Source organism: Aureobasidium subglaciale (assembly GCF_000721755.1).
Source record: "Aureobasidium subglaciale EXF-2481 unplaced genomic scaffold scaffold_2, whole genome shotgun sequence".
Classification (NCBI taxonomy): domain Eukaryota; kingdom Fungi; phylum Ascomycota; class Dothideomycetes; order Dothideales; family Saccotheciaceae; genus Aureobasidium; species Aureobasidium subglaciale.
The window spans coordinates 1,349,958-1,367,856 of record NW_013566993.1 but is presented as its reverse complement, the minus strand read 5'-3'; the positions used below and the strand labels follow the sequence as shown (position 1 = coordinate 1,367,856).

General features: G+C 50.5%; 8 protein-coding genes across 8 annotated transcripts; 5 read left to right on the top strand and 3 right to left on the bottom strand.

Moving 5' to 3' along the window:
* Positions 1-21: 21 nt before the first annotated feature.
* On the top strand, positions 22-1,300 carry AUEXF2481DRAFT_2043 (uncharacterized protein; the record flags this gene model as incomplete). Its single annotated transcript, XM_013491811.1, has 2 exons — positions 22-353; positions 406-1,300. The coding sequence occupies 2 exons, from the start codon at positions 22-24 to the stop codon at positions 1,298-1,300; spliced, it is 1,227 nt and encodes a 408-aa protein (XP_013347265.1).
* Positions 1,301-1,827: 527 nt separating this feature from the next.
* On the bottom strand, positions 1,828-2,386 carry AUEXF2481DRAFT_408660 (uncharacterized protein). Its single transcript, XM_013492310.1, has one exon. The coding sequence runs from the start codon at positions 2,188-2,190 to the stop codon at positions 1,876-1,878; it is 315 nt and encodes a 104-aa protein (XP_013347764.1). The 5' UTR covers positions 2,191-2,386; the 3' UTR covers positions 1,828-1,875.
* Positions 2,387-3,453: 1,067 nt separating this feature from the next.
* Positions 3,454-4,610, top strand: AUEXF2481DRAFT_45985 (uncharacterized protein; the record flags this gene model as incomplete). The annotated part of the gene is made up of 2 exons (XM_013492097.1): positions 3,454-4,189; positions 4,249-4,610. The coding sequence occupies 2 exons, from the start codon at positions 3,454-3,456 to the stop codon at positions 4,608-4,610; spliced, it is 1,098 nt and encodes a 365-aa protein (XP_013347551.1).
* Positions 4,611-5,319: 709 nt separating this feature from the next.
* Positions 5,320-5,698, top strand: AUEXF2481DRAFT_408625 (uncharacterized protein). The gene has a single exon (XM_013492309.1). It carries the CDS (start codon positions 5,351-5,353, stop codon positions 5,570-5,572), a length of 222 nt encoding a protein of 73 aa, XP_013347763.1. The 5' UTR covers positions 5,320-5,350; the 3' UTR covers positions 5,573-5,698.
* AUEXF2481DRAFT_36553 (uncharacterized protein) lies at positions 5,409-7,056 on the top strand. The gene has a single exon (XM_013492062.1). The coding sequence runs from the start codon at positions 5,824-5,826 to the stop codon at positions 6,694-6,696; it is 873 nt and encodes a 290-aa protein (XP_013347516.1). The 5' UTR covers positions 5,409-5,823; the 3' UTR covers positions 6,697-7,056.
* An 844-nt stretch (positions 7,057-7,900) lies between these two features.
* Positions 7,901-9,501, bottom strand: AUEXF2481DRAFT_45984 (uncharacterized protein; the record flags this gene model as incomplete). Its single annotated transcript, XM_013492096.1, has 2 exons — positions 7,901-9,375; positions 9,435-9,501. The coding sequence occupies 2 exons, from the start codon at positions 9,499-9,501 to the stop codon at positions 7,901-7,903; spliced, it is 1,542 nt and encodes a 513-aa protein (XP_013347550.1).
* A 263-nt stretch (positions 9,502-9,764) lies between these two features.
* Positions 9,765-12,127, bottom strand: AUEXF2481DRAFT_36551 (uncharacterized protein). The gene is made up of 3 exons (XM_013492061.1): positions 12,057-12,127; positions 10,216-12,000; positions 9,765-10,167 (listed from the first exon to the last, which is right to left on the bottom strand). Exons 2-3 carry the CDS (start codon positions 11,825-11,827, stop codon positions 9,911-9,913), a joined length of 1,869 nt encoding a protein of 622 aa, XP_013347515.1. The 5' UTR covers positions 11,828-12,000; positions 12,057-12,127; the 3' UTR covers positions 9,765-9,910.
* A 1,893-nt stretch (positions 12,128-14,020) lies between these two features.
* Positions 14,021-17,419, top strand: AUEXF2481DRAFT_62361 (glycosyltransferase family 2 protein; the record flags this gene model as incomplete). Its single annotated transcript, XM_013492129.1, has 2 exons — positions 14,021-16,458; positions 16,513-17,419. 2 exons carry the CDS (start codon positions 14,021-14,023, stop codon positions 17,417-17,419), a joined length of 3,345 nt encoding a protein of 1,114 aa, XP_013347583.1.
* Between the last annotated feature and the right edge of the window lie 480 nt (positions 17,420-17,899).

The following is a 17,899-nucleotide window of genomic DNA, read 5'->3' as shown; positions in this document are numbered from 1 at the left end:
CCTTTCGAGCACTCCTCTTCTATGTCACGCAACTCTGACTCTCCCCAAGACCTCTCGTCGGCTGCCTCGTCCGATGAAGAAAGTGTTTCAGACGATGGCACCATCAGCGGACCTCCCAGCACGGTGCCCACTGCCAACAACTCCCCTTTCATTCCCCCCACCAATCCTCTGGGTATACCAGCTCAGTATCATCCTGCTGCTGCGTTCCCTGCTCTCAGTCAAGCTCTCCAGCTTGTTCTACCTCAAGCCAGACAAGACGCCTTCGCCTCGCAGATCGATGAGGTTGAGGTACAGTTAGGACTCCTCGGGACTAGCAACTACGTCAGCCCATGGGGTATCCCAACCCCAAACCGGTATGTTGTGGACTCACTACTTTCTCGATGCCCGTTCCTGATGAAAGTTCAGTGCCGTCTTCTACTATCCACCTCGTACCGATGGTATTGACATGGCCGAGCTCCATGCCATAGAAGCCGACGTCATGTTTGCCAGATACTACCACGACTACGACCCAGAGGATGGTTACTTTCCCGCCAGCGACAGAAGATCCCATATCGCTGGCATGCGCAGACGCAGGCGCAATCTCGTTCCCGACCCTCCTGCTTTCCAGTATGGCGGCGAGCCAAACGATGAAGGTAGCGACGACGAAGAAGAGTATCTCTACCTTCGAGACTCCACAGCTCCCAGTAGCGGCCGCGAGAGCCATGCTAGCCCATACATCTCTTTCGCCGACATGGCTGACGACCCCGGTCGTCCTGGTACTAGTCATGCAGGCACGGCCATCTCCAACACCAGACTGTCCAGATCAACTCCAAGCATCCATCGTGCAGACACTGGCACCTCCATTACCGACGACGACGCCCATGCTGGAGTCCACACGGATGCTGTCCCTGAGAGGACCGACACAGCCCTGAGAAGATCTGCATCCGCGTCTCCAACTCCCACTATCACGCCTGAGCAGTACAACGCCGACGTTGTGGCTATGGACCATTCTGTGCAGGCGACATCTACCTCTGGTTCCGCACTCATCTCGTCTGAGGACGTCACGACTGTCCCTACGTCTACAGTCGCTTTGTATCAGGAGTTCAGAGCTCTGTCTGTGGCCACCGAGACCACAGAGGAGTCGCCCATCCTCCCACGCAATTGGGTCACTCGCACCAGTAACTTCGACCATCCCTCCTACTTTCGCCTTGCTCATGGCATAATCTGGGACCTGGAGAATGACAACTACACCAGCAGACCTTACACTGCGCCTTACCACGAGGAAGACGATGATGATGACGACGGAAACGGTGGTCTTTGATCATCTTGAACCAGTGAATGTTGCAGTATGCTTTCATGCATACATTGGCTTTTGATGAGAATAGCTTGGTGACCTGCATTGTTAGATGGCATAAACTTTGGTAGCTGATTGAAGTTTTGCTGTCTCCCGCTGGGGAAAGCCGATGTTGTTCTCGGATTGGCCCCTTGATCTGGCTCTTGTTGCTCATTGTTTCGAGCATTTTGCACTTCTACCCATTGAGGATTGGTAGGTGCTACTTTTCTTTTTCAGATATGCTCGGCGGTATGGAAGAAAGAAGATTGATCATATGGGACGATGAAGGGAACGACGCAGACAGAGATGTAGAAATAGAACTCGAAGCATATGAGATTGATCTCGCTCTTCGAACAGACGGCCACACTGCACATCTACTGCTTACTGCTTACTGCGAGTGCTTTGGCCTATACTGCAACAGCAGGACACGCTGTCTTCTGAGAAGCAACGGCATGGGTGAGATTTGAGGAGCTGAAGTTCACGTCCGGCCGGCTGTTCCGGCAAACTCAAACGTCATTGCCGAACTACGGAACACGGGCCCGCTTTCCACTCTCATCAAGGTGTCACTGTGGAGAGAGCCCTCTGTTTGCATTCCAAGTTATGTGCAACCAGAGCAAGAAAGACACGCATGCATCATGCTTCAATTTATTCCTAGTTGTTATATCTACACGTAATTGCTGATGCTCGTGTTGCATAGGTCTCGTCTTCCGCATCATCGAGCCTGATCCGGAGAAAAGGAGACCTGGACTCCGAGACTCGACCGACGACGCAGTATTTGGCAGAGATAGCGCTCCGAGATGAGGGGATTCAAGGGCGAGACTCGGCAGATATGAGTGAGGAGTAACAAAGCAGGTCACGAGAGACAACCCATATTCCATATTGCGCTGGACCTTCTACATTTGGCTCTTCCATGAGCCTAGCTGGCTGGGGAAAGCATGATGACTGGAAAAGGCAATCAAGTCCTTCGACCGAAGTTCGCTGCTCCCTGTAGCCCCAGAGCTGGGCCCAGAATTAGCAGGAAGGGGCGTTTGGAAGGCGGGCTTCTCTCCTTGCCCTCTGCTTTCCTCCTCTCACGGCAATCGAGAGCAGAAGCAGCGGACGAGACTCGGCGATTCTTATGATTTGTGGAGAGAGCTCGAGCATTGACCTTGCCGCACCGAACGGTTTGCATGAACCCCCGCATTTGCGTTTCTCGAACGGACAGCTCCTCCACGCCGAGAACATTGGCAATGCATGGGGAAGGAGAGTGCATACTATTCACAGCTATTGTTAATCTTCGTGAGATGAAGCTAGGTATGAACGTTTATGACTTGTGAAGTGAGGTGAAGAAATAGATTGAGGTGGCTGGTCAATTGCGTTGTTTTGACGAAACGGCAGGCCCGCGGCAAATGTGGGGGAGCCAACGTCACCAGCACTGGCGGCTCGCGTGCAAGGCGGGCAGCAGGAGGGGGAGTGAAACAGCTCTCCTACATCGCGATGGTGGCTTCCGGGATGATAATTGGTGGGTTCTGAAGCCCTCGAGTCTTTTTGCAAGAGATCTCGGGGCACCATGCAAACGGGAGGGGTGAATCCCAGTGGTGAGACTTCTTCTTTGTGCGAGAAATGGTTGTATACAAGAAAGCTTGGGTGCTTCTCCATGATCGTGACCTTAGTACTCATTCATTGTAAAGTTGACTTTGCTCTACACATGACACAGATTGATGGAATTGACTCGATGTTTAACCCCTCTTCTTCTCGACCATCACCAGCATCGAGATGATTCCAAATGCCGAAAGAGGGCATACGGGAGGATGGACAGGGCAACGTGCACCGAAGTTCGGACGAAGTTGCATACTGCGCGTACACTTTCTCCGCAATCAGCCAAACCAGTGATGCAAGCTTAAAGTAGCTCCCCTCCTCCACTCTGTTTATAACCCGTCGCACATCCCCCTACCTGCAAGATTTCTTTTCTCCCTTCATTCCTATCCCATCACACTCAATTCAAAATGGTATTCTTCCGCTCTGCTACTCGCGCTGTTCGCCCTGCTGCCGCTTCGCTGCGTGCCTCCCCTCTTGCAGGTGCTTCTCTTTCCTCCCCTCTCAGATCTGCTGGTGCCATCAGAACGCTATCGGCAACTGCCCAACAGAATGGCAAGGTGCTGATGGTTCTGTACGACGGCTTTGAGCACGCAAAGGACGAGCCTCAATTGCTCGGTACCACTGAGAACGAACTTGGTCTGCGCAAGTGGATCGAGGACCAGGGCCATGAGCTTGTCACCACCTCAGACAAGGAGGGTGCAAACTCGACCTTCGACAAGCACCTCGTTGATGCTGAGGTCATCATTACCACTCCTTTCCACCCTGGTTACCTCACCGCAGAGCGTCTGGCCAAGGCAAAGAACTTGAAGATTGCCGTCACTGCTGGTATTGGTTCCGATCACGTTGACTTGAACGCTGCCAACAAGACCAATGGTGGTATTACTGTTGCCGAGGTCACTGGCTCCAACGTCGTCTCAGTTGCTGAGCACGTCGTCATGACCATGCTTGTCCTGGTCCGCAACTACACTCCCGCTCACGAGATGATCGCCAAGGGTGACTGGAACGTTGCTGCCGTTGCAAAGAACGAGTACGATCTTGAGAACAAGGTTGTCGGTACCGTCGCTGTTGGCCGTATCGGTGAGCGTGTCCTCCGCCGTCTGAAGGCATTCGACTGCAAGGAGCTCCTCTACTACGACTACCAGCCTCTGTCTCCCGAGAAGGAGGCTGAGATTGGCTGCCGTCGTGTCGACAAGCTCGAGGACATGCTGGCACAGTGTGACATTGTCACCATCAACTGCCCTCTCCACGAGAAGACCAAGGGTCTCTTCAACAAGGAGCTCATCTCCAAGATGAAGAAGGGTATGATACCTCTCGACTTTGCTTCATTCTTACCTTCGATTGCTAACATCACATCTCAGGTTCATGGCTCGTCAACACCGCTCGTGGTGCCATCGTCGTTAAGGAAGATGTCGCCGAAGCCCTCAAGTCAGGCCAGCTCCGCGGTTACGGTGGTGATGTCTGGGACGTCCAGCCCGCACCCAAGGACCACCCTCTCCGTACCGCCTCATACTCTACCTGGGGTGGCGGCAACGCAACCGTTCCTCACATGTCCGGTACCTCCATCGACGCCCAGAAGCGCTACGCCGCCGGTACCAAGGCCATCCTGGAGCAATACTTCTCTGGACAGCACAACTACAACCCCCAGGACCTCATCGTCAAGGGCGGTGACTACGCCACCAAGGCCTACGGTGAGCGTAAGGCTGCTAGACAGTCATCTTAGAGTGTTGTCGAGTCTGCTAAAAATGGGCCTGGAGGTGGTATGGCCCCTCAGGAAAGTCATGTCGTCGCTGAAGCCGTGCCTGGTACTGGCATTTTGTTGAGATTAATTCCTCTTGGATGTTGGTGATCGGACATGATGTGCTCGCACGACAGAAAATCCTTATTTTATGATGGATGAATACCCTATTTCCTTTCTATTAGCTTTGTGTGTATAGGCTTAATTATCTATGAACCTATCTTTCTTTTCCAAGTCTTGTTATCTTCTTTCATTAAGTGCTGCGATAAACGCCTGAGATGCAAATCGTGGCATGTTGCGCTGGCAAAATTGAGGTAGTGCTCCCTCGAGCGGGCTATTCTCGCTGTGTGTACAACATCGAGCTTGGCTTCCACCAACTTGGTTTTCTTTTCACCATCAGAACCATACGTACCCTCGAGGTAGCTAGTTGAGAGCAGAGTAACGGACAGCACATTTGAGTTCTGAATCACATGGAACCATGGAGACTCCAGGATGAATTAGTCGCCCGCTGTCGTGCACATTCGCCATAATTGAAGACTCGAAAGATTAACTGCGTCCACCCGCGCTACAGTCTCTAAATGGATCAGTCATACGTATCCAGGAGTCCACTTAAATCATGAGTATTAAGTATATATACTGATTATCCCTCTTTAGGCCATGTAATCGTTGTCTGAATAGAAATCTAACATCGACCAGGGTGACCCGGGAAACTTTGTATCCTTGGCATGATTGCCTCTCTGTTTGCAAGCAACGCGTCCTTCTTTCTGCTTCGTTTCCAACAAGCAACAACCGAGACTAACAATCACCAACACGATAGCAACACTCGCGTCATCAACTCAAAGAGACACAAATCGATAAACACAGACATCACAGTTACATCTTTCTCTGGAGGTGTACCTGAAAATCAACTCGGAGCTGAAATAGGAACCAACAGCATCTTGCTTTGAAGCCTCTACGCGTCGCTCGTACATTCTTGGGAACTTCATAGCGACAACACGATTGGCTATAAACCTACATTTGATCAATATATTCAACTCACTTGACTGGGACGCTCGAAAGAAAAAAGGTCGTCAAGCAAGAACCACTGTCAGAGAGATATCTGACCTCTCCCTCCTCACTCCCTCACCCACTAAAACTCAATTACCATCGAGAGAAAAAAAAGGCACTAGTTTCCTTACACGCAACAAATCCAGAAAAGATGCCGCCTACAGCATCCCGAGTCTCGAATCAATTCGAACCCACCCCCGCCGCCGGAATCGGAGAAATGGTAATTTGCATCCATTGCCAATCCCAAAAACTACCCAAAAACAGCCTGCAGCGAAAAGAAGAACATTTACGCATCTGTCCCTCATTTTCCCTTTCTCCCATTGCAAACGAGAGAGATGCCAATGGACGCACAATGCTGGAAGACAGTATTGCGAGACGAGCAGAACGCACGAAACCGGGGAATTTGAGGGCTGTGAGGGGAACGGGTGGGGTGGATGGGAGGGAGCTTTTGAGATTGCAGAGGTTGGGTGCTGCGTTGGCTTATGGGAGTGCAGGGGATGTGCAAGAAGGGATTCAAGAGCGTGTGGAGAGGATCTTGAGGGGAGAGGGTAGGAGAAATGATGAAGTCAGTGATGGGGCTTCTTATCAACAACAGCAGCAACAGCAAGACTCTCCCGATCTGGACGATTTCCAAACTTTCGACACACCGGCACCTTTTGCAGATAGAGGAGGAGCCCGGGAAAATGAGACAATGGCCGCTTTGCTGGAATCTGCCACGAGAAACACAACAGCAGTGCCATCGAGCAATAACGCAAGGAAACGAACACTTCCCACCGATCTTCATGACAGTCCTTCAATCTCCCAGCGTTTGAGCAATCTGACCAACAACAGCAACAGCAATAACAACAACAACACACCGCACTCGGTGACCGTGGGACAAAACAAGAAGTTGAAACACGCAGAACTATATCTCGATGAAGATGACTTTGATTTTGTATCTTCGGCCCAAACGGCCAGAGAAGAAAGATTTGCTGCATTGGTGGAGAGATTGGCTCGGCTTGTGAGGTTGAGGGATATGCGATGAATGGAAGATGTTTCCTGGCAATGCACGAAACGGAAGGGGGCCAACGTTACTTGTACTCTCGCATAACGTATACCCTATCCCGTTGAAAGAAATGAGGCCCGGGTCCGCGCAGTGTAGGCATGATTTATAAGACTTCCAGCCTCCATACATATTCAGCGCTAAGACACCGTAGAAAATGCAAGTAACACATCCAAAAATCGCAAAACACCCTTTTATTGGAGAGCACAAAGATCAAGATTGGATCTCCGTAGACATTCCCTCTGCATCAAGCTCGAAAGCATTATGCCCTTCCTCCAGCTTTCCTTCAATATGCCAAAAAGGCCTTTCGTCCGCAGCTAGAACCATCAAAAAGCATTTTCCAGACTAAAACAATGTTTTTTCCTCTCGATCAAAAACTAATAGGACACAATCATACAGCAAAAAGGAACTTATACATGCACAAGGAAACACACCTAGACCCCATTTGGTAAATTTTCACCCGGTAACAAGGCGCTCGGCCGACAGCTTTTTCCCATTTTCTTGATAACTGTCTTTGAAACACCAGAACAAACCTGTGGTCACTTGCAGAGTCAATCATCTCGTTTCTCACTGACTCTTGCAAAGTTTTCCTGCCTCACTAAAATGGTGAGATGTGAGCGTCCTCCGAATACCTCACGGTGTAACTAAAGGGAAGTTTTGTGAAAGTGCATCTTTTTCAAATCTTTTCTGCTTATACTGAAGGAAATAATCCAGGAAAGGCTGGCGTACAATATTTCAAACCGCTCCTGCCAACTACTGATATGATTCAGAGTGTTGAAATTTTTTGTCGGTATTGGGGAAGAAAGGGCGCATATCATGTTTGAAAAAGTTTAGCAGTTGCGATCAAAAAAGAGTTGTATAAACCCCTCGTGACTTTTAGAGATTTTCTTCTGTAGAACTGCGAAGGAAGCGAGTACCCTGCTGGAGATGTGAGTGAGGAGGAGCACAATCGTGGAGCTGGTCCAAGTCCACATTGATGTCTATACAACTTTTCTGAACATTGATTGTGCATTGCAGCAGCCTCTGACCGACTCGAAGCCTGTGCTGGAGCTTTGTGGATCGCTATAATGTTCAATCTCGATTGATGCTTTACATAATCTCTGCATTAGAGAGTTTGATCCCAATGTCATGCGTATCTCCAAATCCGTCCAGATTTTCTTGTCGAGGAAGAACAATGTCAACACGTCTAATCTACAAAAATCTTGCTCTCCAATTCGCCGTAATGCTCAAAGAAACTCTCAAACAAGTTGATAGAGTACTCGACATCATAAGCACCACCGGTCTCGCGGATACTGTGCATGGATAGCTGTGCATTGCCCAAGTCAAGAGTTCTCACGCCAGTGTTGGCAGAGAGCATAGGTCCAATAGTGCTACCACAGGGCATGTCGTTACGAACGACAAACATCTGCAATGGGACACCTTGACCGCTTGTGCGCATGTCGCCGCTGCTCTTCTTTGCTCTCTTGGCCAGCTCTTGGAGGAGCACGATGCCGGGAGAGTTTGTGGCGTAGCGGACGTTGGCGTTGATCTTGATGACGGTACCTTTGTTCATTTGGGGCTTATGTTCGCTCTCGTATTTGGCAGCGTAGTTGGGGTTCACAGAGTGAGCCATATCTGCGGAGATGAGGAAAGAGCTTGAGAGGGACTGCTCGAAGGCGGTGCTCGTGTCGACGTCCTTGTGGGTAGGCTGATCGGCGCGGTCGTAGGAGCTGTCACTTTCTGTTTCCTGAGAAGAAGGAAGTACTGATAGACGGCGAAGGACTGATGGCAGAATGTTGGAGTCAGCACCTTGAGCCGAGGTGCTGCCAATCTCCTCGTGGTCGAAACAAGCGATCAGACGGATTGTGTTTTCATCCTTCAGAGACTTGCCCTGAGGCGATGTGGAGTTGATCAGACCCTGAACGGCGCAGTAGGTCATCATGAGGTTGTCCAGACGGGCAGAGAAGATGAGTTCATTGTTGAGGCCTCCAAGGCAGGACTTCTGAGTGTCGTACAGGACAATCTCAAAGTCCAGAATATCCTCTGGCTTGACACCGGCTTCTTCTGCAAGGATCTCGACGACGTAAGGGTGGTGACGCTCAGTGGGATTCTTCAGAGGATTGAAATCGGCCTTGTCTGACTCTTCCGTCTTGACATCTTCGGACGTCTTGCCTTGTCTGTTGAGCTCGGCTTCAACCAGACCTGCAATAGGGAACAACTGGTTCTCCTTGTTGAACTCGAAGGGCGTAGAACCACCGAAGTGAACGGCCAAGTTGGGGATGCGGCAGATGGGGCGGTCGACCTTGACCAACTTCTGTTCCATTCCACCATCCGCGCGCTTCACCATAACACGTCCAGCGAATGAGAGGTCGCGATCGAACCAGGTCGCCCAATGCCCACCGCCGTATGCCTCTACACCCACCTGAATGAAACCCTCAGACTGACGCTTCGAGACTGGCTTGAGTCTGAGACAGCAGGAGTCGGTGTGTGCGCCAACCATGGCGATGGGGTTTCCAGACTTCCATTTGTTACCCACAGCAAAGGCAATGATGGTAGAGGCATTGCGAGTGAGGTAGTACTTTCCACCGGGCACGAGCGTGCTGGCCCAGCTGTCGCGCTCCTTGATCTTTGTGTATCCGGCTGCTTCGAGTTGTTGCGAGGCCGTGTGTACGGCGTGGAAGGCTGTATAAACACGTCAGTGTCTGCGCTTCATATCTTTCTTTCTACAGAGGGTGGCATACGAGTGGGAGAGGCATTGACAAAGTCAAGGAAGTCCTCGGCCGGCTTGAGTGCTGCCTTGTTGACCATTGTTGCTACGCTCCTGGCGTGATGTTGTTTGATTGAAATGGAGAGCGTGGGATATGTGAGTTTGGTGAATGTTGCAATTGCAAAGAGTCGACAGCGCGCGAAGGACATGGATAGACTCTTCGATTGCAATCTATCGCTGTGAGCTCCTTCCTCGAATGGATAGAAGCTTGGACCATCTGCCCGTCATCAGGGTCCTGCTCCAAGTATCACAAGAAGGAGCAATTTTGTAGATCGTGAATTATCAACCATCTAAATTATCATAAGCCTTAATGCAAGCTCTCCACTTCGTGAGAATATCGTGATTGTCTCTCCCAAATGCCGCCGCCGTGCTATACGCTTCTGAATGCTTTTGTTCCATGAAATGACAGACTCCCAAACCTCCTCATAACAATGCTCGTCCTCATTATATTTACATGACAAGACACTCTTTCTCCTTTTCCTTTTCCTTACCACCACTGAGTTCTTTTGTCTTGGCCTTGCCCTTGGCCATAGGGATGCCAGAATCACCAGAAGCTGCTGCTCTAATAATATCGAGCCGCTGTTTGGCGGTCTCATTCCCCTTGTCGGCTGCTCTGACATACCACACATTGGCCTCCAGAGGATCGCGTCGACAACCAATACCCATCTCCGTAAAGTAGCCAACTGCGTACTCGGCTTTTGCGAATCCTGCTCACGTTAGCATTGATCCCGAAAGACTATCAGCAGAGTACATACCTAGTTCCGCGGCCCTCTTCGACCACTCGTAGGCCTCGACTTCGTCCTTTTCCAGCACCGGCTCTGCTCCAACCATGTACCAAGCACACAACGCCATCATAGCCTCGGGAAGGCCCTTGGACGCTGCGCCATTGTAGAAGTGAACACTCAAAGCCGCATCTTTAGGACATCCAAATGTCCCATTCTCGTACGCTTGACCCATGCGGTAGTTCGCCTCGGGATGGCCCAACTCAGCCGATTTGGTCATGAGCTGAGCGGCATATATTTCATCCTTGAAGATGTCCTCACCAAATCCAGCGATGTGTAGAAGACCAAGCTCGTAAGGTCCGCTATTGTACTGTTGATCCGCAGAGTCTGTGGCACGCTTCAGCCATTTCACGCCCTCTCGGTATCGATTCACCAGACCCATGTCCCCAGTGAGACAAGCTTTGCCGAGTCGAATTGCGGCTCCAGGATGGCCCTTGGACGCGGCAGCACGGAAAAATTGTACAGCTTTCGGGTAGTTCTTCGCGCAACCCCATCCGAACTCATAGCACAATGCGGCTCGGTAACCTGATTCTGCATGCCCGTGCTTACTAGCCGCGACGAACAGTGGTAAAGCCTTGTCGTAATCCGGCTTGTCTCTATTGAAAAGTCCTGAGAAATAGCCATCCGCAAGGTAGTATTGCGCAAAAGGATATGCACGGTCCGCGAGACGTTGCAGAATTCCGCGGGCTTCCTTGATCAACTCTGCAGCTTCAATGTCTCTGCTATCTCTAGCAGCATTGATCATGAAGATAGCAAATTCGTATTGAATACTGGGATCGTTGGTCTTCTTGACATTCGCACGGTACATTTCAAGTGTCTTCTTGTTGTCCAGCAAAGAAGCATTGTTTCCGATGGCAGACTGAAGACTTGTGTTGTTCATCGTCGGAGCTGGAGCTACCTGTTGCGAGTAGGGCAAGTCATTTAGCAGGTCAATGTAGGACATTGGTCTGGTGTCTGGCGAACGCCGATTACCAGCTTGATTGCGCGCGTATGTCCTGGGAGAGCCAGTAACTGATAGATTGTCGTCTGCAGACATGGGCGAATATGTGCTTGCGCGAAGGTCGGCCCCCAATGAATATTGCGAAACAACACGAGGTCCCGATGTCCTCGGCGGCCTCAGACCACCACCACTAGAAGAGGAGCCAATGCTGTTCACGGTCGCCTGCGAGACGCGGTTCGGATTGTTTCGTTTGACAGGAGACTCATCAGGACCTTGGTGATGGTACTGCAGCCCGGGTGTCGATTCTACGTCTGCTTCCTCAGCGCCAGTGGTCGGCAGATCTGACAGAGAAAGCTCTCCTATGGAACCGATGTGTCTGATGGACTTGAGATGTCTGATGGATGATTGCTGAGAGGCGGATCTAGTGTGGGCGTTCGACTGATTATACGCCTGACCAGAAGAAGGCCTGGAAATTGCTGGTCGTGGGGATTCTGAGCTATCTGGGCTTGTGGGAGCCTCTTCCATCCTAATGGTTGGCTGGGCCAGGCTACTCTTTCTAGGCGAGAACGAGGCTCGGCGCTGATCCTGTGCACCATTGTAGTTCCTGGGAGAGGTTGGTGTCTGATTCCTTTGTACCTCGGCCATGTTCTCTTCAGATGCTATCTTTTCGCCTTGAGAGGCGGTGCCTTTCTTTCTCGTCCGTGGTTGACGACGTGGATGACTCCGGCCTATGACAGTGAAAGAAGCAAGGGGTGGGTTCTCGTAAAAATATTCGGATCGACTAGTGACGCGGATATATTCGTAATAATGGGGACAGTCTGAACGATGTGAGCAGCGGCGATCTCGGACAAGGGCAAATTGCACAGTTTCGTACCTGATTAATAATTGTACAGGTGAAACAAAGATCGCGAGACCTATAGAAGAGAAGAAGTGTATGGATGTGGAAGAGCAGAATTGAAACAACAGAGGGGCTGACGAGGGTGACAACCTAATCTGCACCTTCCGGTCCGGGCTCCTTCCTTTCCGCTGCTCGTGCGCGTGCGTAAGTTTATTGGCCAGCGGAGACGCCGTTGCTACTGCAAGAGACTCCCGTAGGTGTGGAGGTCACTACTCCAACAGTCAATGCTTTCAGCCTATTGCTCAGACACAGGCAATGCTCAGCTATCCCATGTGCTTTAGTCCAATAGCATGAACATAGAAGCAGATCTTGAGATGCTGTAAGAGTTGAGCCTCTGACCAGGGTCCAAAGGCAAAGTTTGCATCACAGAGATCCTTCCACATGCAGACGCGGGAACCTTAACTTTGCAGCTGCTAAATTATTCTTAGAAACAACTTCTTGCAAAGAGGATGGCGTCAAATGGTGCCTTTCGACATAGGCACACCATCTTTCCTCCTGTGTTATTGTAGTGTCGCATAGCGGTGTGTGATTGTCATACGACTTCACGTAAACCTCGGTCAACAAAGCGCCGGCTCTTTGAATGTCAAAATTTGTCATCTAGGGCTGTGGAAAAGAAAACAGCCCCATCTTCAGACCATACTTTTGGTTCACTATTTTGTCAAAAAGTCTGATCTATGATGCACAGTTCTCTGATTATACCTGTACAGCTTACTGAAATCCGCGGCATACGGCATACGATCGTAGACTAGATAGACGGTTCATTCAGTGACCAGTCTTCAGCTCGAGCTAGAGTTCCGAGTCGTGTTCCTGAACCAGACTTACTGGCACATGATCAGCCGGATATAGTAGCAGCGATGTTTAGTCGATGGACAAGAGGCGAAAGTTCGAGTACGAGCTCGGCAACTGTTGATCACTGTTGTTGACTCAACGGCGGCTGCTCCGGCTACCATCGTGTATGTGTATGACGAGCATTCGAGAGCGGAAGTGGAAAGGTTTGTCCACGGTAAACCGACATCTGAGCAGACAAGAGATGATGAGGGTGCGTGCTGGAGCAAAATGCTTGGTTGGACGCATCTACGCGGGGATGGGTGTGGCTTCGCGATGAAACGAAATACTTGCTACCCTGGTCTATCCCTGGATGAGGGTTTGGAAAGAGTGGTAGATGCAGGTGCAGGAGTGACCCATGTCTGCCTGCCGTACCAAAGAGAAACACAGTTGATGATCGAGTACTCATGGACTGAGGCAGACAAAGCTGAATAGAGGACAAACACGAGGCGAGTGTTATTTTGGGCATGCGTGGACACGAACGGCTAGATCTGCACTGAAGTTTGTGAGTCGCTCCACAAATTTCTTTCTCGGAAGCGGCAGCACTTCAGGGGCCGGGCGCTGACGATTCACTGGTGGCATCCCACATGACAACACTGACCGTCTGAAGTTGTTTCGACTCCCGAGGGTTGACTTTTTGCCTCTCTGGCAACGACATTGCTTCCCATGTTCCCGACGCTCCCTTGATTATCTGTTCTGTCCTCTCTGTCAGACAGCAGACTCTCGCTTCTTTAACAAACTTAATTGTTTGTTCCAAAACACTCGCTACGCCACCACTATTCTTCCGCTTCTGTGTTGTACAGTCTAAACGGATTCTGAGACTCGATACGCTCTGCATCGAGCAGCAGCACCACTTTTACCAACCTCTTCACACATCAATCTGAGCAATCGATATCATGTCCTCTAATTATCCCACGTCGGACCGGCGTCGAGAGTCGCGATCAAGAGCGCATCGCGAGCCTTCTTCTCACAGGCGCCATCCCTCTGATCTCGAGTCCCCGCGACCAATGCACCACCGGAGAACCAGCAGTCATACCAAACAGGAATCAGAGCCTTACGTGTCCAGAGTCACATCTCCGGTTCCAAGAATTACATCACCCACAGACTATGAGCCCATGATGGGCGCCTCCGACTTGGGCCGTAAGAAGAGTCTGATTCGCCCCGAACGTACAAAGGTCGACCGAGATCACCCGCAATATCACTACCGCAAGCACGCCCAGAACATGGCCGTAATGCCCTCAACTACTGGTAACGACCCAATGCTGGAAGAGGCCGAGGCCGAAGCTGAGGCTGCCACTCTCAGCTCAGATGACATTGAGCTGAAGCAGCTTGGTCAAAAAGGCCAGCCCATCGACAGAAGTGGAAGTCGCAAGTTGCATCGCAAGGCCACCGAGACTGCAGAAGAGAAGAAGATGAGACAAAAGGCGGCCGGCGCGACACCACCCACACTCTGGAGCACATACTGTCATTTGATCACCTTCTGGTGTCCGAATCCTGTTCTCAAGTGTTTTGGTATGCCCGAAAAGGCTCAACAGCAGGCCTGGAGAGAGAAGATGGGCTTGATCAGTATCATCCTCATGATTGCTGCATTCGTTGGTTTCATTACCTTCGGTTTCACTGCTACAGTCTGCCCCACTGGCTCTTCTTCACGTTTCCGTGTCAATAAGGTTGATTCTGGCTACATGATCTTCCACGGCAAAGCCTATGATTTGACCAGATCGCAACATCCACAAGCTAGAGGCATTTTGAGAAACCAAAATGTTCTCTGGGACCTTAACGTGCCCTATGGTGGCAAAGATGGCAGTTTCATGTTCCAGAATGTCAATGGTGCATGCAAGGGCCTCATCACCGCTGCAGAGAACTCCGATGTCAAGACCGACAGTGATGGCAACCTCGCTTGGTATTTCCCCTGTAACGCTTTCAACCAGGACGGATCGAGCGAACCCAACACGACCATCCAATACTACCTTGGATACGCCTGCCACACTTCGAAGCTTGCGCGCACCAATTTCTACGACCTCAAGTCTGGAGGAGATGTCTACTTCACTTGGGACGATATCAGAAACTCGAGCCGCAACCTCATGGTCTACGGTGGTGATGTTCTCGATCTCAATCTCCTACAATGGTTCAACAAGACTCAAGTCTCGTATCCCTCCAGATTCGATGAGATTCGTGAAAACGCCAACATCAGAGGTACCGATATGAGTCTTGCCTGGTCCTCTGGCTTGGACAAGAAGACCGCCAAGTGCTTCCAGGAAATCATCAAGGTCGGATCAATCGATACCGAGACTGTTGGATGTATTGCTTCCAAGATTGTGCTCTACGTTGCGCTCGCCTTCATTTTGTCGATCGTTGTCGCCAAATTCGTTCTTGCACTTGCCTTCCAGTGGTTCATCTGTCGCAAGTATGCTGCCGACAAGACTGCCTTCAGCGGTGATGAGAAGAAAAGAAAGCAGCAGATTGAGGAGTGGTCCGAGGACATCTACCGTCCCGCTCCTAAGATGGCTGATCCGATCAACACCAGTGCTGCTAACAAGCGAGGTAGCTTCCTCCCTACCACCTCAAGATTTACCAGCCCTTATGCCATTGAACGTTCTATGGCGCGTGCCCGTCCAGCATACACCACAATGGCTAGTCAGAGCTCGACAGCGCGCTTGATCCCAGGCGCTGGTGTCTATGGTCAAGGCAATCGCAGCGAAAACACTTTACGGGAAAGCCGCGCAAGTCTTATGCCTCCTAACAGCAGCGAAAGGTACTCAAGCGTCATGGAGTCAGATGGTCCCGGTCCTCACGGTTTTATCCACGAAGCCGTCGTGCCACAGCCGCCTCCAGAATGGCAGCCATTTGGCTTCCCTCTTGCACATGCTATCTGTCTGGTCACTGCGTATTCTGAAGGTCCCGAGGGAATGCGTACCACCCTAGACTCTGTCGCTACGACCGAATACCCCAACAGCCACAAGCTCATCCTAGTCATTTGCGATGGTATCATCAAGGGTCACGGTGAAACCATGACTACCCCTGAAGTCGCCTTGAACATGATGAAGGAGCACACCATCCTTCCTGACGAAGTTAAGCCGTACTCTTATGTCGCTGTTGCTAGTGGCTCCAAGCGACACAACATGGCCAAGATCTATTCTGGTTTCTACGACTATGGCGAGGATTCCATCATTCCCATCGAAAAGCAGGAACGCGTACCTATGGTGATCATTGTCAAATGTGGTACGCCGGAGGAAGCAAGTCTGTCCAAGCCTGGTAACCGTGGTAAACGTGACAGTCAGATCATTCTCATGTCATTCTTGCAAAAGGTCATGTTCGACGAGCGCATGACTGAGCTCGAGTATGAGTTCTTCAATGGTGTTTGGAAGATTACTGGCATTTCACCCGACTTTTACGAGATCGTACTCATGGTAGATGCCGACACAAAGGTCTTCCCTGACAGTCTGACCCATATGATCAGCGCCATGGTCAAGGATCCTGAAATCATGGGCTTGTGTGGTGAAACCAAGATCGCCAACAAGAGAGCCAGTTGGGTTTCTATGATCCAAGTCTTTGAGTAAGTTGGAACGAATGATTGCAAATTTCGAGCCTTACTGACAAATATTCCCAGATACTTCATCTCACATCATATGTCCAAATCCTTCGAGTCCGTTTTTGGTGGTGTCACCTGTCTTCCTGGATGTTTCTGCATGTACAGAATCAAGGCACCCAAGGGCGACCAAAACTATTGGGTACCAATCCTGGCCAATCCCGACATCGTGGAGCATTATTCCGAAAATGTCGTCGACACATTACACAAGAAAAACTTGCTCCTTCTCGGTGAAGATCGTTATCTATCTACTCTGATGCTTAAGACCTTCCCGAAGCGGAAGCAAGTTTTCATTCCGCAAGCTGTCTGCAAAACTACTGTACCTGAAGAGTTCAAGGTTCTTCTTTCTCAAAGAAGAAGATGGATCAACAGTACAGTCCATAACCTCATGGAGCTTGTCCTGGTTCGCGATCTCTGCGGTACCTTCTGCTTCAGCATGCAGTTCGTCGTCTTCGTCGAGCTTGTCGGTACCCTTGTGCTTCCTGCTGCCATTGCTTTCACTTTCTACGTTGTCGCTATTGCCATCAAGGCCGCTATCGAGCACACGCCCATTCCGGTCATGTCGCTGGTACTTTTGGCACTTATCCTTGGTCTTCCCGGTGTTCTCATCATCCTGACTGCTTCTCGCGTTTCTTACGTCGCATGGATGTTCATCTACCTCCTCTCTCTCCCAGTGTGGAACTTCATTCTTCCAACTTACGCGTACTGGAAGTTTGACGACTTCTCCTGGGGTGACACTCGTAAGACCGCCGGAGAACAAACCAAGGGTGGCCATGATGATGCCGAGGGAGAATTTGACAGCAGCAAAATCACCATGAAGAGATGGGCTGATTTTGAGCATGAACGTCGCATGAAGACTGGGAGCACCAATTACAACTCCTCGTCAGCACAGGGATCGTATCCATACGATTCCAGTTATGACTACTAATTTAGAAAAAGCGGTCAATATTTTTGAAGATGTAAGAGGGGTCAAGATTGTCCCAACTTGGAGTTCGTGTTGGTTTACGAAGGAGGGAAAAGGGAAGAATGTTCAAGAATGGACTGCTTGAATTTGCATGATAGTAATTGGCGCCGGAGCATGATGATAAGCAGGGAGACTTCTAATCCCTGAAGCAATTTAATGAATTATGTGCGGTACCACGGCATAGCTTGTTTCGTGATTGGTCTGGCTGGGTCGGGGGGCGCAGGTGACAGATGCATTTCAATGCAACATTTGACAGAAAGAGGATAATGCGAGCCTGTTGGGCTTGGGTTGGCTCGGGATATACATCTTCAAGGCCCAAGCGACGTTGCACCGCAGGGCAGGACGATGAGACGACGTGACAACCACGCGAAGGAAAGGGCCTTGACCTCCTGTCAATTTCAGTTCTTAACCTGTCGCACGAGGACTTCGCTCGCTTCCGGAGCT

Excerpts from the sequence above, each read along its gene's own strand:
- AUEXF2481DRAFT_408660 (XM_013492310.1), bottom strand. The coding sequence starts at position 2,190 with ATGGAATATGGGTTGTCTCTCGTGACCTGCTTTGTTACTCCTCACTCA.
- AUEXF2481DRAFT_408625 (XM_013492309.1), top strand. The coding sequence starts at position 5,351 with ATGATTGCCTCTCTGTTTGCAAGCAACGCGTCCTTCTTTCTGCTTCGT.
- AUEXF2481DRAFT_36553 (XM_013492062.1), top strand. The coding sequence starts at position 5,824 with ATGCCGCCTACAGCATCCCGAGTCTCGAATCAATTCGAACCCACCCCC.
- AUEXF2481DRAFT_36551 (XM_013492061.1), bottom strand. The coding sequence starts at position 11,827 with ATGGCCGAGGTACAAAGGAATCAGACACCAACCTCTCCCAGGAACTAC. Across the intron at positions 10,168-10,215 it reads GAAGAGGGCCGCGGAACTAG|GATTCGCAAAAGCCGAGTAC; the intron begins GTATGTACTCTG and ends TAACGTGAGCAG.